Source organism: Cyprinodon tularosa, unplaced genomic scaffold, assembly GCF_016077235.1.
Source record: "Cyprinodon tularosa strain WSP-4 unplaced genomic scaffold, ASM1607723v1 ctg90, whole genome shotgun sequence".
Taxonomy (NCBI): domain Eukaryota; kingdom Metazoa; phylum Chordata; class Actinopteri; order Cyprinodontiformes; family Cyprinodontidae; genus Cyprinodon; species Cyprinodon tularosa.
Genome location: NW_024039674.1, coordinates 2,313,061 through 2,331,635, shown reverse-complemented (window position 1 = coordinate 2,331,635; position 18,575 = coordinate 2,313,061). Strand labels below are relative to the sequence as shown.

Sequence of the window (18,575 nt, the reverse complement as noted above, 5' to 3'; positions counted from 1 at the left end):
CTTTGCTCTGTGGGCTCGATGTGCCTCTGTGTGGGAGAGGCAGCAACCCACAGAGACAAACAATATGCATGAGGAAGAAAAAAGAAATGTTTCTCTGAAGCCAATCAGTGGCAGACAAAACTTCATTAGGGTTAGAATTGGTGTAAACTGCTTTTTCTCAGCTTGTCAGAATATGTGAAGCCAGAGCTGAGAAGGATTTAGATTTAAACGTGTGTCATCACATTTTTTTCACTTTTTACAGAGGTTGTTGTCCTTGTTCATTTCAGTGGGAATCTGCAGATTAATTGCTTAAATTTCCATTAATTAGAAATTCCTGACTTTTTACCTTCCTTTTCATCTCCCCAATGCAAACCTCTGTATTCAACTAATACATGGTTCAATGACCCTTAACATTGTTTGGTATGCAATTGTAGGATTTGGGTTTAAATGTGAAGCCTGTTTTTCAATCTGTTAAATTTAGTTTTATAATGAACACTCCTAAATTATTCACACCCTGTGAATAATCTAGCTATGCTGAAGGAAGGACTAATATAGAAGGTATGGTGGAGGAAAGGACATTGGCTGTGTCCGAACGTCTGCCCTAATGACTATATAGTGGCTCGGCCAATTTAAATGAATGTCTAGAGGATGAAAAAGTAGTGGACTCAAAATTTCCCACAATGCCCCTTGAAAAGTGGTGATCATCCATGGTCAAGAGTCGAGCAGATATATCCCAGAATGCTTTGCAATAGCTCCCCTCGCAAAACATTCTGGTGATTTGTTGTCTCAGCGGCCCGTGTGCGGAGGCACCGTGTGCTGAGGCTGAATCACGTAACCAACGGGGAGCGAAAAGTAGTGATCATCTGTCTGAGCAGTTAGTTAAAGCTGCAGTCTGTAACACTGAGGAGAGAGCAGACTTCGACTGAAAATTTGAAGAAAAACAGGTTTCACGCCACTCCCCCACCCTCTCTGCTTCACTCATGCCCCACCTCCAAGCTCCACCCCTCTCACAGCATCTGCGCGGCTACCGCATGCGACCAGAAGGGGGGGGGGGGGGGGGGGGGGGGGATTCAGCGTGTGTGAGCTGTGATTGACACTCCATCAGACGCTCCTCTGGCTGTGATTGGTTGTTTTGACTCGTCCCGAATTATTCTTTCCAGATTGAAATACAGGCAGTAGGCGGTACCAATTGAAGCAGTTTTTTTCACAGGTTACATATCACATGTACTGCTGTCTGGGCATAGGGACAGTTTTAGCCAATATGACAAAAAAGTGATTTTTAAAAACTTACAGACTTCAGCTTTAACTGAGTTCACTATAAAGTCCACTATACAGTCCCTGCTCTATATACAGTAGTGATTGAGAGATTTTTTCATGATCTACCCTGATAGCTGACTCACCTGACAAACCCTCCCTGCTCTCTAATTATGATTCGTCCTGGCTGTTCTCCGCTGAGCATTTCCTGGATCTCAGAACTGTCAGGTTCTGAACTGTTTGCCTGAACTGGCTCGGACTCCTGCCTGCTCACTGAGGTTGCTGCATCGGGGGCAGCTCACCTGAATACTGGGTCCTAAATTCTGGGTTACTTGACAGATTTAGGGCTTAGAGCGGACGTTTGGACACAGCCACTGTGTGTAAATAAGGAAGCAAGGCCGTTCTCCCAAATACTAGGGAGATATAAAAGAGGGAAAATTGTTCTATTTGTCTTTATAAACTATTATTATATTTTCTTGTTTATTTTCTAAAAACGAACATGAGTCTGAAAACTGCATAATTAATTTCACAGAATGTAGTTTACAACATTTTATTTTGTATATTTAATAAATATTATTTATCTTAAAAGCGTCTCTCGAAATATTAAAATATATTTTTTCTATTTAAAATGGATGGAAAGTGAACCCATTATCTGGGTTTCACAAAATATGGCAATAAATTTAGATAAATTTGTTGGAAGTAATGTTATATGAATTGCAGTATTTTTTCCACCACATCATATGCACATAAATCACATATTAACATGTAATTGTTGTGAAAGACTTCTGCCCTTTGCTGTGTTAAAAATCTTTGCCTGTTCATATAGATGCTTACTAAATATTACAAGCTAATTTCACTGTTATATAAGCCAAAAATACTGTTGTTTCTGTAGAAGTAAAAGCACAGCTAAGGAAAGATTAAAAGTTATATTTTTGTTTTTTTTGTTAATTACAGGGGATTTACCATGAAAACTCAAATAGTTTGAATGTACTGTATAGAAGCATTGACTGTCATGAGATATAGCAGAACATTTGTCAGAAAACAGGGACCATAATTGGTCATTTGTACTTGCAGAGAGACAAGTAGTGAATCCAAGAGACCATTAGTTGGTTCTTATATGCAGCTTCACTTAGAATCCAATAAAGTGACCTTATATAACAGTCCAGAGGGACAGAGGAGTTGGTTACTGATTGACAGAAGTGAGGCTCATCAGACCACAGGAAAGCAATGGGGGGCAATTAAAGAGTGGGGGGTGCTGATCCCAGGGCTGCCTGCAATCAGGTCAGAAGGAAGTAAAAATACTGTTCCGCAGACAAAGTTTCTCACATACAGCATTTCAAAAAAGTTTCCAGTTTGTCTGAGCGCACCCTGGTCGCAATGAGATATATTTAGGTGATAAAGAGGAGGCCAATTCTTCTTAAACATTTTATTCATTTTTTTTTTTTTATGCCACGTAACTTTTCAGCATTGCCTTTTGTTGTCTGTATTGTAAAAATTAATTAAGGTTTGGAGTTATAGGAGCTTTTTCAGAGCAAGGTGCTTCTTAATGAAAACACATCCATAAGTCCTGTTCAAGCCTGAAGGAGAGATCTCCCTTCATTTACCAAAATGGATGTGAGCAGCCATAGGAACAGATCACAATTAGCTCTCAAATGATTCTTTGATGAAGGATATGGAGCATAGCAGATTAGGGAGAAAAAAAGGCAGATGGATGTCGAGGTTAAAAAAAAAAAAGTGGCCGACTGGAACGGACGATATCAGAATGAGAAGGGAAGTGCAAACAGGTGAGGGTAGGGAAGCAGAAGGGAAAGAGAGAGGAAATCAAGTCAAAATATTAAAATTATGAAACCACACAGCCAGGTATGGAGGGAGAGGTGAATAAAAGATGAGAAACATTCAACATTTAAAACAGCATGGCTGAAGAAGTTGGTTCAAAAGAAGCCAGAAAAATATTGGCAGAATTTACTTTCAAAGAGCTGCCTGGGCGCATCTTGATGCTCTAGAGTTTCCCATTTAAAATAATTGTCTTTTTGTAGAAAAGACACATCAGGGGTGCAGCATTTTTTTTTCCATTAATAAGAAAAAAGAAAAAGAAAACTTGCAATAATTTCCAGGCATTTTCAGATGAGTTAGATTGATTTTTGGGTCCTGCAGGCAGTCGCTGTCTGCACCACCTTCAGCTCAGACTCTTTCTCATTTTCTGACTATCTCAGTATCCAAGACAGCCTGAGGAGCACTAAGTTTGCCTGCTGCATTTTCTGTTTGTCATTTTTGGCAGTTTGTCACCAGCTTTGAGGAAATTTAACACGACTCCTTTTTACTTCCCATCATCACTTCAGTATGTACATAGCAGCATCAGCCTGAGGTATGCTCCGCAGCAGACAGGTTACTGCCAGGACTACTGTCAGACCCAATGCAATCTAGTTAGAGCTATTTCCCTACTAGTTGGATGCAAAAACAGAGAGACTTTAATTATATAACTAATATGTACAGACACTCATAAAATCAGTCATCCCATTCAGCTGTAAGGCAGTTTTTCACATTAAAAAATAATAGTGTTTTCTTTTTTTCCTGTAAAAATCTGAAACGTCTTGATCTGATATCCATCCCCATTTACTGTGATAGCTTTAAATTAATAAACCCAGTAGAATCAGATGCCGTTATGTCCCCCAATCAGTTACCAGCATCAAGATGTGAATAATTGGATCTGAGTCTACCTGCAGTTTTTTTCTGGTTCTGACTTTGAAGGTTTTTAAAGATCATTAGAGAACAATCAGCATCAGGTTGAGAGGAAGTTCTGTTTAAAGCAAAGACAAGTATACGTTACATTTCCCATCCTCCATTATGCTTTTTGTAGTGAAACTTGAACCTGATAACTTCTTGTCCTTTACTTACTGACAAACATTTATTTTAGATTTGTCCCTGTTACTCAGGTATCATCACCCCCTATTTTCTCCTGAACAGAGAGATTTCCTTCATTTGACAAACTGCTCTTCCTAGAGCTTGAACAGCCCCCGTCTGCTGGGCTCATATGAGGCAAGATGAAGGGAAGTCAGCGTCTCACATCAGATAGGGAGGTTTTCCACTAAAACCCATCCAGCTTCTCATTTTTTTCTCAAACTCTTCTGGTCGTTCTTCACTCTGATCTATTGCAGCTTCTGTCAGTGGTTAAAAAAAAATAGAAAAAATAACATGACCTCCTCTGCAGTGATGATTTTTCTCCTTGTTTTTTACACGTGTGAAACAATGAGGGAAGAGCGAATCCTTTGTTGTTTGATCTTCAAAGCTTGACATCAGGATGTTCTTCAGTGGTATTTTATTTTAATACAACTAAAATTATACAGAAAACATCCACTCTTTTTATTTACTAATCTTAGAGGAATAATAGAAACATGCTTGTCACCACTGATTAGTTTTGTCTTAATGTGAGCTTTAAAAAAACTCTCAGCTCTGGTCTTAATATGTAACGGTTTCTGCTACAACTCCTGCAAATTACGTTGTTAAAGGTATAGTGGAGGATTTTCACAAATGTTTAAAAAGACCCGCCCTCTCCACTGTAAAAGAAAATGCACATGCACAACCCTGTACCTGCTCCAGAGATGGAACGCCTATTAAACACATGCGAGAGCATGCACCAGCCCATTTTTCCTTGTGCATGCTCTGTTTAAAGTTGCTGTTTGCATCGCTCATACAAGCTCACTTTCAAAAAGAAGATTTTAAAAACTGGGATGAGCACTGAATTTATTTATTTGTTAAATTTTTTTACAGCACTAGTGGCTTGTTTTTTACTTTCTTTTTGTTTAGTCCAACCTAGCTGGACTAAAGGCTGATTTATACTTCGAAACCAGGTCCACTGCGTAGGTGTCGCAGTGAACAAAAAGCATGCCCGCCCCCTCCACAGACCCTCCGCTGCACCTCACCCAAATTGTAACTGACCACATACAGTGCCGCAGACAGGAGGCCGGCTTGTTTTGTTTTTATGACCAAAATTGTGGAAAGCAACTCATGCAGTTTGATCAGCTAGAAGAGAAGAGCGAGGTGTGCGAGAACACTGGGACCCTTTTTCCACCTGGATCCCCGCTCTATTTTCACCATCATGTCCCTCTGTTGTTGGACTAAACTCGCCCCCACTTCCTCATCGCCTCAGCCATATCTAGACTCACAGCGTATAGCACAGACCACATTTCAATATTGAGCATAAATCAAAAATGTCTGCGTCAAGGTCACTGCGATACACTGCTGCAGGAGTATAACCAGTGCTTAAGGCCCCCATACATGGGTTGTGCGTGCTAACCACTGTGCAACCGAAGCAAGCTCCATACCAAACTTTACATGTAACAAAATGCAGTCAGGGAGCTCTCAAACCTAGATAAAGTTGGGGGATTACCAGACAGAAATGTATGAGTCTCTCTGCTGTGCTTTACACCACAGCATCTGATAGATTTGACAGCACTTTGTGACATAAAGGCTGACAAGTTACTTTCAGAAGAATGAATCTAAATTGCATAAGAGGTTTGGAGGACTGTACTGAATCTGAAGAAATATGCTGACCTGAACCCCAAACACCTGCTGAAACCACTCTGGGATTTTATGAGGCCTCCTAATTCTTGACTGGGTTACTTTTAATCATTTCTTTTGACAAATTATATGAAAAACATACTATGTCATGTGTGAAAAAAAAGATAAAAATAAATAAGATTTGCTTTATTTACTTGTTTGTCTGATAAAGTCAAGTATCCAAATACTCCCTTCTATCTCTCAGTATTGAGATATTTGCTCAATACTGATTTGAAGAGTAAATCAACCAAAATCCAGGTGACCTGACATCCATAAATAAGCAAACACAACCTGAAACATTCATGCCAGCATCAGACGCTACAGGTTGTGAAATATGATGGCAATTTGAAATAAACCTATAAAAAATCAAATGGCTCATCAACATTTCCGGCATGCACTGAGCAGTCTGAAAGCTCCACTAGCAGTTTGTGTCTTACAGCGCGTTCCGGCTGTGGCACAATCGATTACACCTGTCAGGTCAGCCCTGCAAGACTCCGACAGAAGAATCACATCCCTGCTTCAAACCTAGAAGAACTACTGGCTGGCCTTTATGTTCGGGTCATAAAACCTTCAATAAATTGTACTGAAAAGAAAAAAAAATCAATGAAAGTCTAATTATGATGTTATCCCATCTCTTTACAACAACAACTAGCCCTTATTTGTTGTATCAAGACACTAAAATTTATGCCCTGTTTAGTGTGCTGATAGAGAGATGTTGACAAAAAGGTAGCACTCACCTACAGCCTTCAGGGAGGCATACTTATTCAGATCCATGTTTTGCTGCTGTTGCTGCTGCTGTTGCTGCTGCTGCTGCTGTTCATAGACTTGAGCCAGCTGGCTGAGGGAAGGGTAAGGGTGCTGCTGGCCAGCATTGGAGCCCGCTCCCACATTGTTGTTTATCTGGCCACCTTCTGTTGACAAGGACAAAGGACAAAGGACAGGGTTACCACCATGTTTAAAGCCTGTCTGGTATTGGCTGCTGGACAAAAAGTTTGGAAAAGGACAGCGTGACCGGGAACAACAATAGGGGATGACCCCCAACGTCACTTACATAACCTTCCCCTATTGAAGCAGGTCACATGTGGTTTGAATCATAGACTTATGCCATCATTTTCTGTCTGCAGATTATTGTTCTACCTTAAATAGATCTGGAAACAATCCATTGACAAGCATGTGATATGTAACAGAGGAAACAATTTTCAATTTAAACCAGTTTTTATCAGCTAGATTACATGACTTCATGATTTTAAGCCACTGATCATTTAAATTGTATGTGATGATTACACTGAATTCATGTGAAGAGGGAATCTTTAACTTTAAAGTAACATCTATTATAGTTAATATTTACCAAAATGGTTATACATATGGAAGTTTACTGGAGCTATTTAACAACATGTATGTTTACATACGTATAATTCAATCATCTCCACTTAATATAAACAATGAGCTAAATAAGATCAAATACAGTTAGCCTAATGAACTAATAAGAAAAAAAGCTCTTTATTAGTGGTAAGCTATGCTTCATCCTAAAGAAGCTGTAAAAAAAATATTTTTTTTTTCTAATGTAAGAAGAAGGAATTTAGGATGCTATGACCTATAGCTCAGACTCTTAACGTTGAGTTTGAAGAGGAAACAAGGAAGAAAGCCCGGCTTTCAGAAAAAAAAAAAAACACTCGGAGATCTGAGAAACTTGTCTGAAAATTAAAGGGAAAAAACTATTACAATACACAACTGATTTTTGAGGTATTTGTAAATGAAATTACTCCAACAACCAGAACAGAGCACAAGAAAATATCATCTAATAGTTCTTCCTTTATGATGGGAGAATAGATATGATGATTGGTCATTTGCTTCTAATGGAAGAATAAACTAAATGTCAATAAGGCTACCAGTCGAGAATAATATCATCTTCTGTCTTTATAGAGCTTTCACTGCTGTATTAAGGAGAACTCCTTCACGTCTCCCTCCGTGGCTGCAGGGATTTAAACAATAGGACCTTTGTTCCTTTTGCTATAATTTGGTTGAGCTTGTGTTTCTCCAACATATCAATTTTCTTATAGGTCCTGCTGCTAAAGCGATGAAAGTATAAATTCTCATCCTAAAGAGCCTTCAATCTAATTAAGGTCATATTGCCATCTAATGGTGTTGCTTTTTTAGATTTCCGTTGTTGAACATGCTTAATATAAAACAGTTGTATGTACAAGCACTCCACATATTTTAGTTAGTGCTTTACATTAATCATTATATTGTCTTGCAAAGCTAGTCATACCCTTTACATTTTTCAAATTTCGCCATTTTGCAGCAATAACCTTTGATTTATTTTGAGTAGGTTTCATGTGATAAAATGACACAATGTGTGAGGCGACGGAAAATGATTCATAGTTTGATCATCAGAGGAAAAAACACATTAAAAAAGACCAAGGAACACAGCAGACAGTTCGGGGAGGAAGTTTTGGAGAAGTTTGAAGCAAGAAGCAGCCAAGCTGCAAATAAAACTCAAGAGGAGCTCCACAGATCTACAGCTCAGGTGGAAGAAACCCTCTGCCCAAAAATAAAACATATAATTAAATGTGGTGTGATTATCCATTGAAATATATTAAGCAGCAGATATGTTTCCACTGCAAAGTGAGTCTGTAGATACTGGATTGAAGGGAGAAAGACCTCCGCCATCAGGGGCATCAGAACTGTAACCCTGTGGATCTCAGGCATTCTAATTACAGCTGCAGTGATCACACTTTATTCTTAGTGGACATGAATAGATGCAGCGCTAACATCAGGAAGCCCCTATCGCCTTTTCTTGGAAGAAGCTCATATTTAAAAGATTACACATTACATCCAGAATGCATTGAAACTGGATCTTTCTCTAGGCCATAGCTTGGCCCAGTTGAGTGATCTGATTGAAGAAATGCCAACTGACTACTCAAACAGCAACTGGACTTAGGACGGAAAAATCATTCACTTAAGAAATAATGAATGATTTATGAAGACTACTTTTCTAATCCTCTTATTTTATCATCAAACTTCTACTGCTTTGACAGCCCAAAGTCTAAACAAATGGAAACCAGATGCTTGATGATGAGATAAAAACACCTGAGATTGTGGTTATCCTCCACATCAATTGAATGTAGGGATGATTTCCCCAAAGGGCAGTCATTCCAGTTAGGAAACAATTAACGATTCAGTCTTTGTCTTTTTAGTATGGTAGGGTAGTGCAATGAGCCGACTACGTCATCCTAATCTCAGCTGCTGCATTAGGTGGAAATAACTGATGACAGGAAAACAGTAAAAACTCTGAGCTTTGACATGAATTAAAAGCAAAATTTCTGCTATAGCTTTCGTTTTATAGAACAACATCCATGACAGGGATTTAGGAGGTCTGTGTTGTGGTTACGTATGCTACTTGCGATCATAAACCCTATTTCTAATGCCAATTTTGCCAGGTGGTAACAATAACTTTAATAACACTAAATTTGGCTCCCCGTTTTACAGCTGCACAGATAAACTCATTGTTTGCAAACTTTTAAAATGTTCATTAATGCAGCTTCCCTATTAAAACCCTATTAACTGGTATCCAGTGATCTTAATTTTTTTTCACAACAGATACAGTTAAAAAGCTAACTAAAAGTCTCTTTAAAGTTAATTGCAAATGTAATGATTTTAAAAGTATTTTGTTTGCAAAGCTCTGTTTATCTGCCATGTGTTCTTTTGAGAACGGCCACAGAAAATTACCGTGGCTGAGGAAAAAGGTTCCTCATCCTTAATCCCTCAAACTGAGAGCACCCTGAATATTTTTTGCTGAATACCCTTGTAGAAATTGTGAGTTTATCCATCATGCTATTACATTTCTTGTTTACATTTCAGATCATCTAGTGACTACCAGATACCTCAGTATTTTAGTGTGTGATCACGTATGTGTGTAAGTGTTTTGGTAATGGATTCTGTGGGAAGAATCAGATGTTTTACATTTATTCTAAAATAGTGGTTTCATTACTGGCTAATAAAGAGTGGAGGTGCAAAAATGGGTCTGCAGAGCTACATGATTTAAAATGAAATTTTCTGCGGCTGTACTGAAAACATAATTACAAAATCCTGTATTTAGATAAAAGAGGTCTCTAACTCAGTGAATACTTTCTGCTAAAAGCTCTGCTTGATTATTATCTCAGTAAAGTGCTTTAAGATGATATGTGTTGTGCATTAGCGCTATATAAATAAACCAAATTGAACGGATTTGAAACTGAATTGATTCATAGAGATGGATGGAGACAGAGTGATGGGGAGTGTAAAGAAACAGGTGTAAACAAGCTTGTTAGAGGAAGCTATCTGAATCAGGTTTTTCATTTAAAGCTCCTTTTAAAGGTGACCCCTTGGCAGCCTTTTTTCAGCTGAAACACCTACAGATTTCTCTTGTTGTTGTTTTTTTTGTGCTTGAGCAAATAGACACAAACCAGTTGGCCAGATCTTTATTTCATTGAATTTATGTAAGTTGTCCAGAAGCAGCAAAGATGTCCCAAACCATCACACTACCACCCCCATGTTTGAATTTTGGTACTCTGTTTGAAATGTGGCATTAGTTTTACAACAGATGTATCTGGACGCAAATCTTTTAAAAAGGTGTGGGGGCTTTTGTTCCTTTTTTGAGTCAGCAATGTTTTTCACCTTAGATCTCTCCTATTAGGAAGACATGTTCTGCAGAGTGGTTAAATCATGACCTGTGACTTTAGATAAGGCAGTGAGGCCTGCAGAGCTTTGGATGTTTTTCTGATTTCTTCTCTTATATACAAAAATGGAGCCTAGATGGACCCACTTCCAACACAGGCCAATCAGTTATGAACCACCTCTCCACTAAAGCCAATCAGCATCCAGAGTTCATCTTAGAGTCGTAGGGAAGCGGCTGTTCCAACGGTTGCAGTTCCGAATTCTGCTGAGTGATGCTCGACTTTACGGTAGGGAATAAAGTGAACGTGATTGGTCCATTATCAAGAGGGTGGGATTGTTGTGGCGGAAGGTTTTACAAGCAAGTTTGATTGTGGCCGGTCTCTCAGAAGCATTTTGCTAACCAGTTAGCAACTTAGGGCTAGTAGGTTCCCAATGAGAAATTAAATTGGGACCAATTAGCACTTAGCAACACCACTCTTAAGGAACACTATGGACAGCGGAAACATGCAAGAGGAGGAGAGTTTTGTGTCAGAGGTCGTGGATGAGTCTCCTCCGTCATGCATTTTTTATTTGGAGGAGGAAAGCAGGGAGGAAGATGTTGTGGAAGAGGACGCCAGGGAGGCAGAAGCTTGGTTTGATGTAGAAGGCTTACTGTCGTACATGTGTGAGCCCTTGTCTCGCAAAGCTGCCAGTTCTGTTAGCTCTACGCCTGTTGAAGACACAGACGTCCATCCCCATGAACACTGGGACGGAACTCAATGGGAAAGTAAATTATTCTTATTTCAACCGTTGCGTATATTAGCTGCGACATATGAATCAAAATGCTATGACCGAAAAAATGTGACTGACAGATAACTGTTGATATATAATTGGCTGAATTTAGGTGTACAAGCTGACATATAACTAACTGGCCTGCATAAGATAACGGGAAAAATACAAACAAACAGATTTTAAGACAAGATTTGTTTTTCAAATAGAAATTTTCTAACTTTTGGGACAATATAGTCTGATAAAGAGTACATTTATATACATGTTTAAGCCAGAATGATTTGACATTTAAATATGACTTCCCTACGACTTTAAAGGGTCTCCAAGTCAACATCTCAGTCTGCTACCCAAGCACAGGCAGTGGTTGTGCTATGTCAGACTTTGACTCAGCCGACGATGATTCAACCCTCCATTCCCCTCTCCACCACCATAACTAAAGCTTCATCAGAGTGTCATTCCTCCATGACTCTTACTTTGTTACCTGTCCCATCTAAAGTGGTCCGGCAGAAGACCGCCATGTTGAGCCTGCTTCTGCCAGATGTTTCTTCCCTAAAGGGGAGTTTTTTTCTCTCCACTATCCTCCATTATTCTTAATTTCTGGAAGGAGTCTTCCCAAGGGATCAATAAAGTACTGTCTATGTCTACGTCTCATGCTTGCTCATCATGGACAGGTTTATGCAACCTGTGTTATCCAAGCTGGGCCTCCATCTTCAGGTTCCCTAGTCAAGCACTAGCATCAGCTCACACAGTCCTCTGGATCTCTCCATACAGCAGCCATTGGCTGACCAACTTCATCCATCTCCACTCCACCACCAGTTTGAGGTACAGAACAGGGATGTTTCCCTGTTCATGGATACCAGAGCCAAATTCAGCACTGTTTCCTGCCAAGGTCTGAATGCCAAAAACTAAAGTAATTGTGTCAAGAAAATTCTTCTAATTGTCTTTTGTTTCTGTGTGAGTTTTTCAGATTGAACTGTTTGATGAAGAGGTACAAAAAAGCAGAACCAGAAGAAACTTGATCAAGGTGTGCATGTGCAGAAATGTGCTTGTATCACATCATCCTATCTTAACTTTCAGCACCTCCATGAAAGGGGTTCCGGCTGCAGACTTTTTGGCACTAACAGCAAACATAGATGAGGGTGTTGTGCAGGAGAAAATCGATTTCCCTCAGCAGATTCTCTCTTTTATCTCAGAGGTGCACTGTGTTGCTGAAAGCTTCACTTATACATGTAAACCTGCACAGCGCAAATGGCAAGACAAAGGCATCTTGTGTCTGTACTAATTAAACAGCTGAACTTGGCACCAACTCTAATACAACAAACATATCAGTTATGATTGACAGACAGGCAGAAAAGAGATAGATGAAAAATTCTGTATTCAATGCTAGTAAATAGAATTAATTATTATATAAAAACTGAAGTACCGGTACACAAAGCACCCATTAAAGGGTCCTACTGTTTTGGAAACATAGATCACTGAAAGCTGTGGACAAACTGAGACAAGTTGAAGGAGACTAAAGAGGCACTGAGACGGCAGAGAATGGTTGGAGTTTGGAAGAAACTGAGCTGTGTCATTATTATGCCAGAGGATGACATCATATGTAGTAGAAATTCAGTCCAGCCGCAATAACAGCTGCTACTCTGCTGTGCTCTTTAGCACAGTATGAAAAAATGTCCATTGTGACTTCAATTGTTTTTCTAGGTTCATCATAGGCTTTATCTGTTTTAGGAGTAATATTATCTTAAAGCAGAACCGTCATAATGGTATGGACTGTTTTTATGTTTTATTTCCTTTTCTCAACTTGCCTTGATGCGTGAGCGATATATTGGTATGAGTTACAATAACAGGGGGTTTAATGACTGTAACACTGATATGACATAAACTATTCAGTTAATTACGCTCTAGTGTAGCCTATTTAATGTTGATATAGAAAGTACCTGTTATAAGGTCTGTATAAGCTACAGTATGAGCATTCATGATAAAAAATGCAAGAGTACCTTTTCAGTTTAATCTGTTCCCAGTTCTACCACTTGTTTTCTATGAAACAGAATTCATGTGACGAGATAATTCCACCAAACCCTATGCAGAACGCTCCACATTAAGCCCGGCTTAGTGTCCGACTTTTTAATCTCAGATCCAATTTCTCCACTTACTTAAAGCCATCATGTTGCCTTATTTAGTGATGTATTTACAGATTTATAAAGGAGAGTACTGTCATAGTTTTTTGTGAACACTAAAGAGTAAAAACATTCACTCGGCCTGTTAGTCATATTAGATGTTAAAAGAAATAAAAACATAGCACATCCTTTTCTTGTTTAACGTTCTTTTTTTTTGTTTTTGCCTGAGTTATAAAGTGCTTAGTGCATATTTGATCTATTTAATTTCTATAGATTTTGTTCATGTTTGTTAGGATATTTATCATTGATGATGTGTGGGTTTATTCCACCTTAATATTAGCTGCCTGTTGCGTGTCAGCACTGATGTTCACACTAAATGTGATGATGTAGACTATAGTGGTATAAAATTCTTCTTTAACTGTTAATCGTGGCCAGTTCACGAAAATTGAGCCCAGTTGGTAAGCAGCTGCCTTCTGTAACTCTAAGCAACTTCTCTGATCTGAGTAAGACTCCAATTTCTTCCTAAATCTGTTGTGATGTCTAATGCTTATTAAATACGTATACATAATAAGTGTTAATTAAAGAGTTTGTCACAAGTGATCTCTTCTCAGAAAAACGAACCGGAGAGAGAAATCTTTAAGGTGTAGACACAGGGATTTCCTTTAAAATGTTTATACTAAGGGTTTGCCAACAGCACTAACAACAAGGGTTATATTGTTTTATGTCCTTGAAAGCTTAGGCAGGACTTTACTGTTACTACTGAGTGGGAAATAACTTACTTCTATCTCCATGCATGGATCTGCATGCTAGCTGAAGCTCTCTCCTTCCCTCTGTGTGGCAGCAAGATGTATCAATTCATTACTCAAGTAGAAGTATAAATCCTAATAAAACACTTTTGTAGAAGTTAGAGTATCAACTTAAGCTTTTTATTCAAGTAAAAGTGTAAAAGTAGCATTTTATTATAACTACTTATAGTATAAAAGTAAATTTAATGCTGGCAACAATGTTGAGGAAAGATACTTTACTGTAAATCTTTTACTGATTATTGTGCTACCCTATTAAAATAGCATTTTTCTACAATTCTGGATGATAACTTCCTTACAATTATTTTTCTTATTTTTTTAACTGATGGCAACAGTGTCAAATTTAACTTTGCATCATCTTGAAAAACTACGTATGTGTGAACAAAAAGCTAATGTAGTACTGAGGCCAACCACAAAGAAATGAATTGTCTGGATGAAAAAAATTATTTTTATGGTTTTGTTATTTTTTTTTAATACAAACAGTGCATAACAAAATTTCAAAAGTAGAGAAAACAATTATAGGAGTAGGAAGACTCCTATAATTTATTTATTTATTTTTCTAAAAAATAAATACTCTAGTAAAGTATAGATAGCGAAAATTTTTACTTAAGTTGGGTAACGAAGTATTTGTACATTGTTACTTGACACCTCTGGTAGCAGCAATTTCATGTTAAGCATATTACTGCCACCTAAAGGGCTGGAGTAAGAAAGCAAATATTTTACTCTTGTTAAGTGTTGTATACAGGTGCTGGTCATAAAATTAGAATATCATGAAAAAGTAGATTGATTTCAGTAATTCCATTTAAAAAGTGAAACTTGTATATTATATTCATACATTACATACAAACTCATATATTTCAGATGTTTATTTTGTTTAATTTTGATGATTACAAATGACAACAAATGAAAATCTCAAATTCATCATATCAGAAAATTAGAATATTACTGAAGACCAATAAAAACAAAGGATTTATAGAAATGTTGGCCAACTGAAAAGTATGAACATGAAAAGTATGAGCATGTACAGCACTCAGTATTTAGTTGGGCCTCCTTTGGCCTGTATTACTGCAGCAATGCGGCGTGGCATGGAGTCGATCAGTCTGTGGCACTGCTCAGGTGTTATGATAGCCCAGGTTGCTCTAATAGTGGCTTTTAGCTCTTCTGAATTGTTGGGTCTGGTGTATTGCATCTTCTTCTTCACAATACCCCATAGATTTTCTATGGGGTTAAGGTCAGGAGAGTTTGCTGGCCAATTAAGAACAGGGATACCATGGTCCTTCAACCAGGTACTGGTAGCTTTGGCACTGTGTGCAGGTGCCAAGTCCTGTTGGAAAATGAAATCTGCATCTCCAAAAAGTTGGTCAGCTGCAGGAAGCATGAAGTGCTCTAAAACTTCCTGGTATGTGGCTGCGTTGACCCTGGACCTCAGAAAACACAATGGACCAACACCAGCAGATGACATGGCACCCCAAACCATCACTGACTGTGGAAACTTTACACTGGACTTCAAGCAACGTGGATGAAGTGCCTCTCTTCTTTTCCTCCAGACTCTGGGACCTTGATTTCCAAAGGAAATGCAAAATTTACTTTCATCAGAGAACATGACTTTGGACCACTCACCAGCAGTCCAGTCCTGTTTCTCTTTAGCCCAGGCAAGACGCTTCTGACGCTGTCTGTGGTTCAAGAGTGGCTTGACACAAGGAATGCGACAGCAGAAACCCATGTCTTTCATACGTCTGTGTGTGGTGGTTCTTGAAGCACTCACTCCAGCTGCAGTCCACTCTTTGTGAATCTCCCCCACATTTTTGAAGGGGTTTTGTTTCACAATCCTCTCCAGGGTGCGGTTATCTCTCTTGCTTGTACACTTTTTTCGACCACATCTTTTCCTTCCCTTCGCCTCTCTATTAATGTGCTTGGACACTGAGCTCTGTGAACAGCCAGCCTCTTTAGCGATGACCTTTTGTGTCTTGCCCTCCTTGTGCAAGGTGTCGATGGTCGTCTTTTGGACAACTGTCAAGTCAGCAGTCTTCCCCATGATTGTGTAGCCTATAGAACTAGACTGAAAGACCATTTAAAGGCTTTTGCAGGTGGTTTGAGTTAATTAGCTGATTAGAGTGTGGCACCAGGGGCCATCAAATTTGAACCTTTTCACAATATTCTAATTTTCTGATATGATGAATTTGAGATTTTCATTTGTTGTCATTTGTAATCATCAAAATTAAACAAAATAAACATCTGAAATATATGAGTTTGTATGTAATGTATGAATATAATATACAAGTTTCACTTTTTAAATGGAATTACTGAAATCAATCTACTTTTTCATGATATTCTAATTGTATGACCAGCACCTGTAATCAACACTGTCTGAGTGCCCCAGAGTTTTGAAAATTTTATTTTGTAAAATTGTGATTATATTGCAAATGCAAGTAATTGCCGCCCTAGTCTTTGCAATTATAACTTTTAAAATAAGAATAATAAAAAAAACAATTTAGTCAATCAATGAGCCTGCTCCCAGGTTAGAATTATTTTACTTCCCATCATGTTTTCACATAATTATAATTAGGATCAGAGTTTTTTTGGCTGTATGGAGATTAGAACTCTGCAGAAATCTCCCTCCCCTACCTGTAGTTTCACATTGCCTGTTTAATAGGTGGAGTTTCCAAACATGCTATTGTCAGACTCTTGGTTTGTTAGTTCCTGTTTTTCTTTGTTTTCCATTTGTTGTCCTCTGCTGCCCTCTTGTGTCCTCTTTCCCTTGCTCTGTTTTCTGTTCTGCCCTCACCTGTTTTCAATTCCCTCGTTAGCCCTCTCTTTGTCTCTGTCCCCTTTAAAAGCCCTCCCTCTTCAGTTCCTGTTTGCTGGATTCTCGTCTAACGGCCTCTGCATTTGGGTCCTCCAAACCAACACCGTTTCTTGACAGAAGGACGTTAGACGAGGATCCAGCAAACAGGAACTGAAGAGGGAGGGCTTTTAAAGGGGACAGAGACAAAGAGAGGGCTAACGAGGGAATTGAAAACAGGTGAGGGCAGAACAGAAAACAGAGCAAGGGAAAGAGGACACAAGAGGGCAGCAGAGGACAACAAATGGAAAACCAAGAAAAACAGGAACTAACAAACCACGACTCTGACAGCTATGTATTCAAATACACTTATTTTAAACTTTATTATTTATTTTAAACTAGATTTGCACTGAATTTCATAAATGTTTTTTTTCTCAGTAAATATTGTGAAACTAGATTTACTAGCATTGATTTGTAGAATGTGCCATCATACAAGGTGTGTTGCAGTCTTCATTTTAAGGACAAAATCATATTTAATGTTGTTTTTAATTGCATTTAGATTTGAAAGGAAATATGATCATATTATGCTTCAGTGCATAACTTATTATCTCTGATCAGGCTTTCTTGATCAGTTTCCCTTCATTGTGTATGCATGAGGATAACGGAGCAAACAGCCTCTGTCTGTTAATCACACTGACTCCCTGTTTAAACTTCTTGAAAAGCCCCTAGTCCAGCTTTGTTTCAGTGCAAAAACGCAACTGTCCTGTATGCCTGAAAACAATGATTATCCTTTCAGAGCTGTTAAAAACCCTTGACGATTAATGATTCCTGATGTTAGGTAGCTGTCTACTGTGGACATCTAAAGTACAATATTCCTTAAGTGGGAATATTCTACTCTAGATGTAAAAAAACTGGGTGAACCCATCCACCATGATGATTGACATCTGTCAGCAGGATGAGAGGAATGCAGCAGGAGTATACTGATGTGGTCACGGTGACCTGCTGAGCAAAACCAAGAACTGATTCTCTGAGGTAAACGCAGCTCATCTCCACAGACAGCCTGGAACATCTTACTGCTACTTTAATATTTCCACAGGGCCTCAACAAACAAAACAATACATATATGGATGTGTATTCAAGAAATAAATGTACATGCCTGGAGATTAGAAGATAAGCTTTGGATGCATAGAGCTCTCAAAGTAGTTAAAGTATCTCTCTCTGTCTCTTAATGGAACCAAAACTTTACTCTATTATAGGTGCTGAACTATTTCTCTGTTCACTCACATGCATATCTACAAAATTCCATTATTAATTTCACAGAAAGCGTTTTTAAATGAAGCCGCATATGCAAAAGCACTCTATGCTCTGTGGCCTCTGAAGTGGCCCATTCAGAAGCTATTTAAAATACTTATTGTTGAGCGTGGATGTAATCCTGTATAGGGATGTTCAGTAATCCTGTAAAAGGGCTTTCACTCGAACAATGAGAAGGGGATCACAGGATTCCCCTGATTTATTTCAATCAGTGTACTGTTGCAGCAGGGTGTCCATTGCAGAAAGCACCGCAGAGCTTGTGGCATCCCATCACAGGTTGGCCCGCTCACTGCAGTGTATGTTGTGGAAATGAAAGTCCACACTCTTTGGAGCTCTGTATAGAAGACT

General features: G+C 38.6%; 1 protein-coding gene across 1 annotated transcript in view; it reads right to left on the bottom strand.

The window, feature by feature from the left end:
- shisa9a (shisa family member 9a) overlaps positions 1 to 18,575 on the bottom strand; it is a 70,258-nt gene that overhangs the window by 8,047 nt on the left and 43,636 nt on the right. The window contains exon 3 of the mRNA XM_038274176.1: positions 6,528 to 6,701. Within this exon, the coding sequence (XP_038130104.1) occupies positions 6,528 to 6,701 (174 nt within the window). The remainder of the gene's footprint in view (positions 1 to 6,527; positions 6,702 to 18,575) is intronic.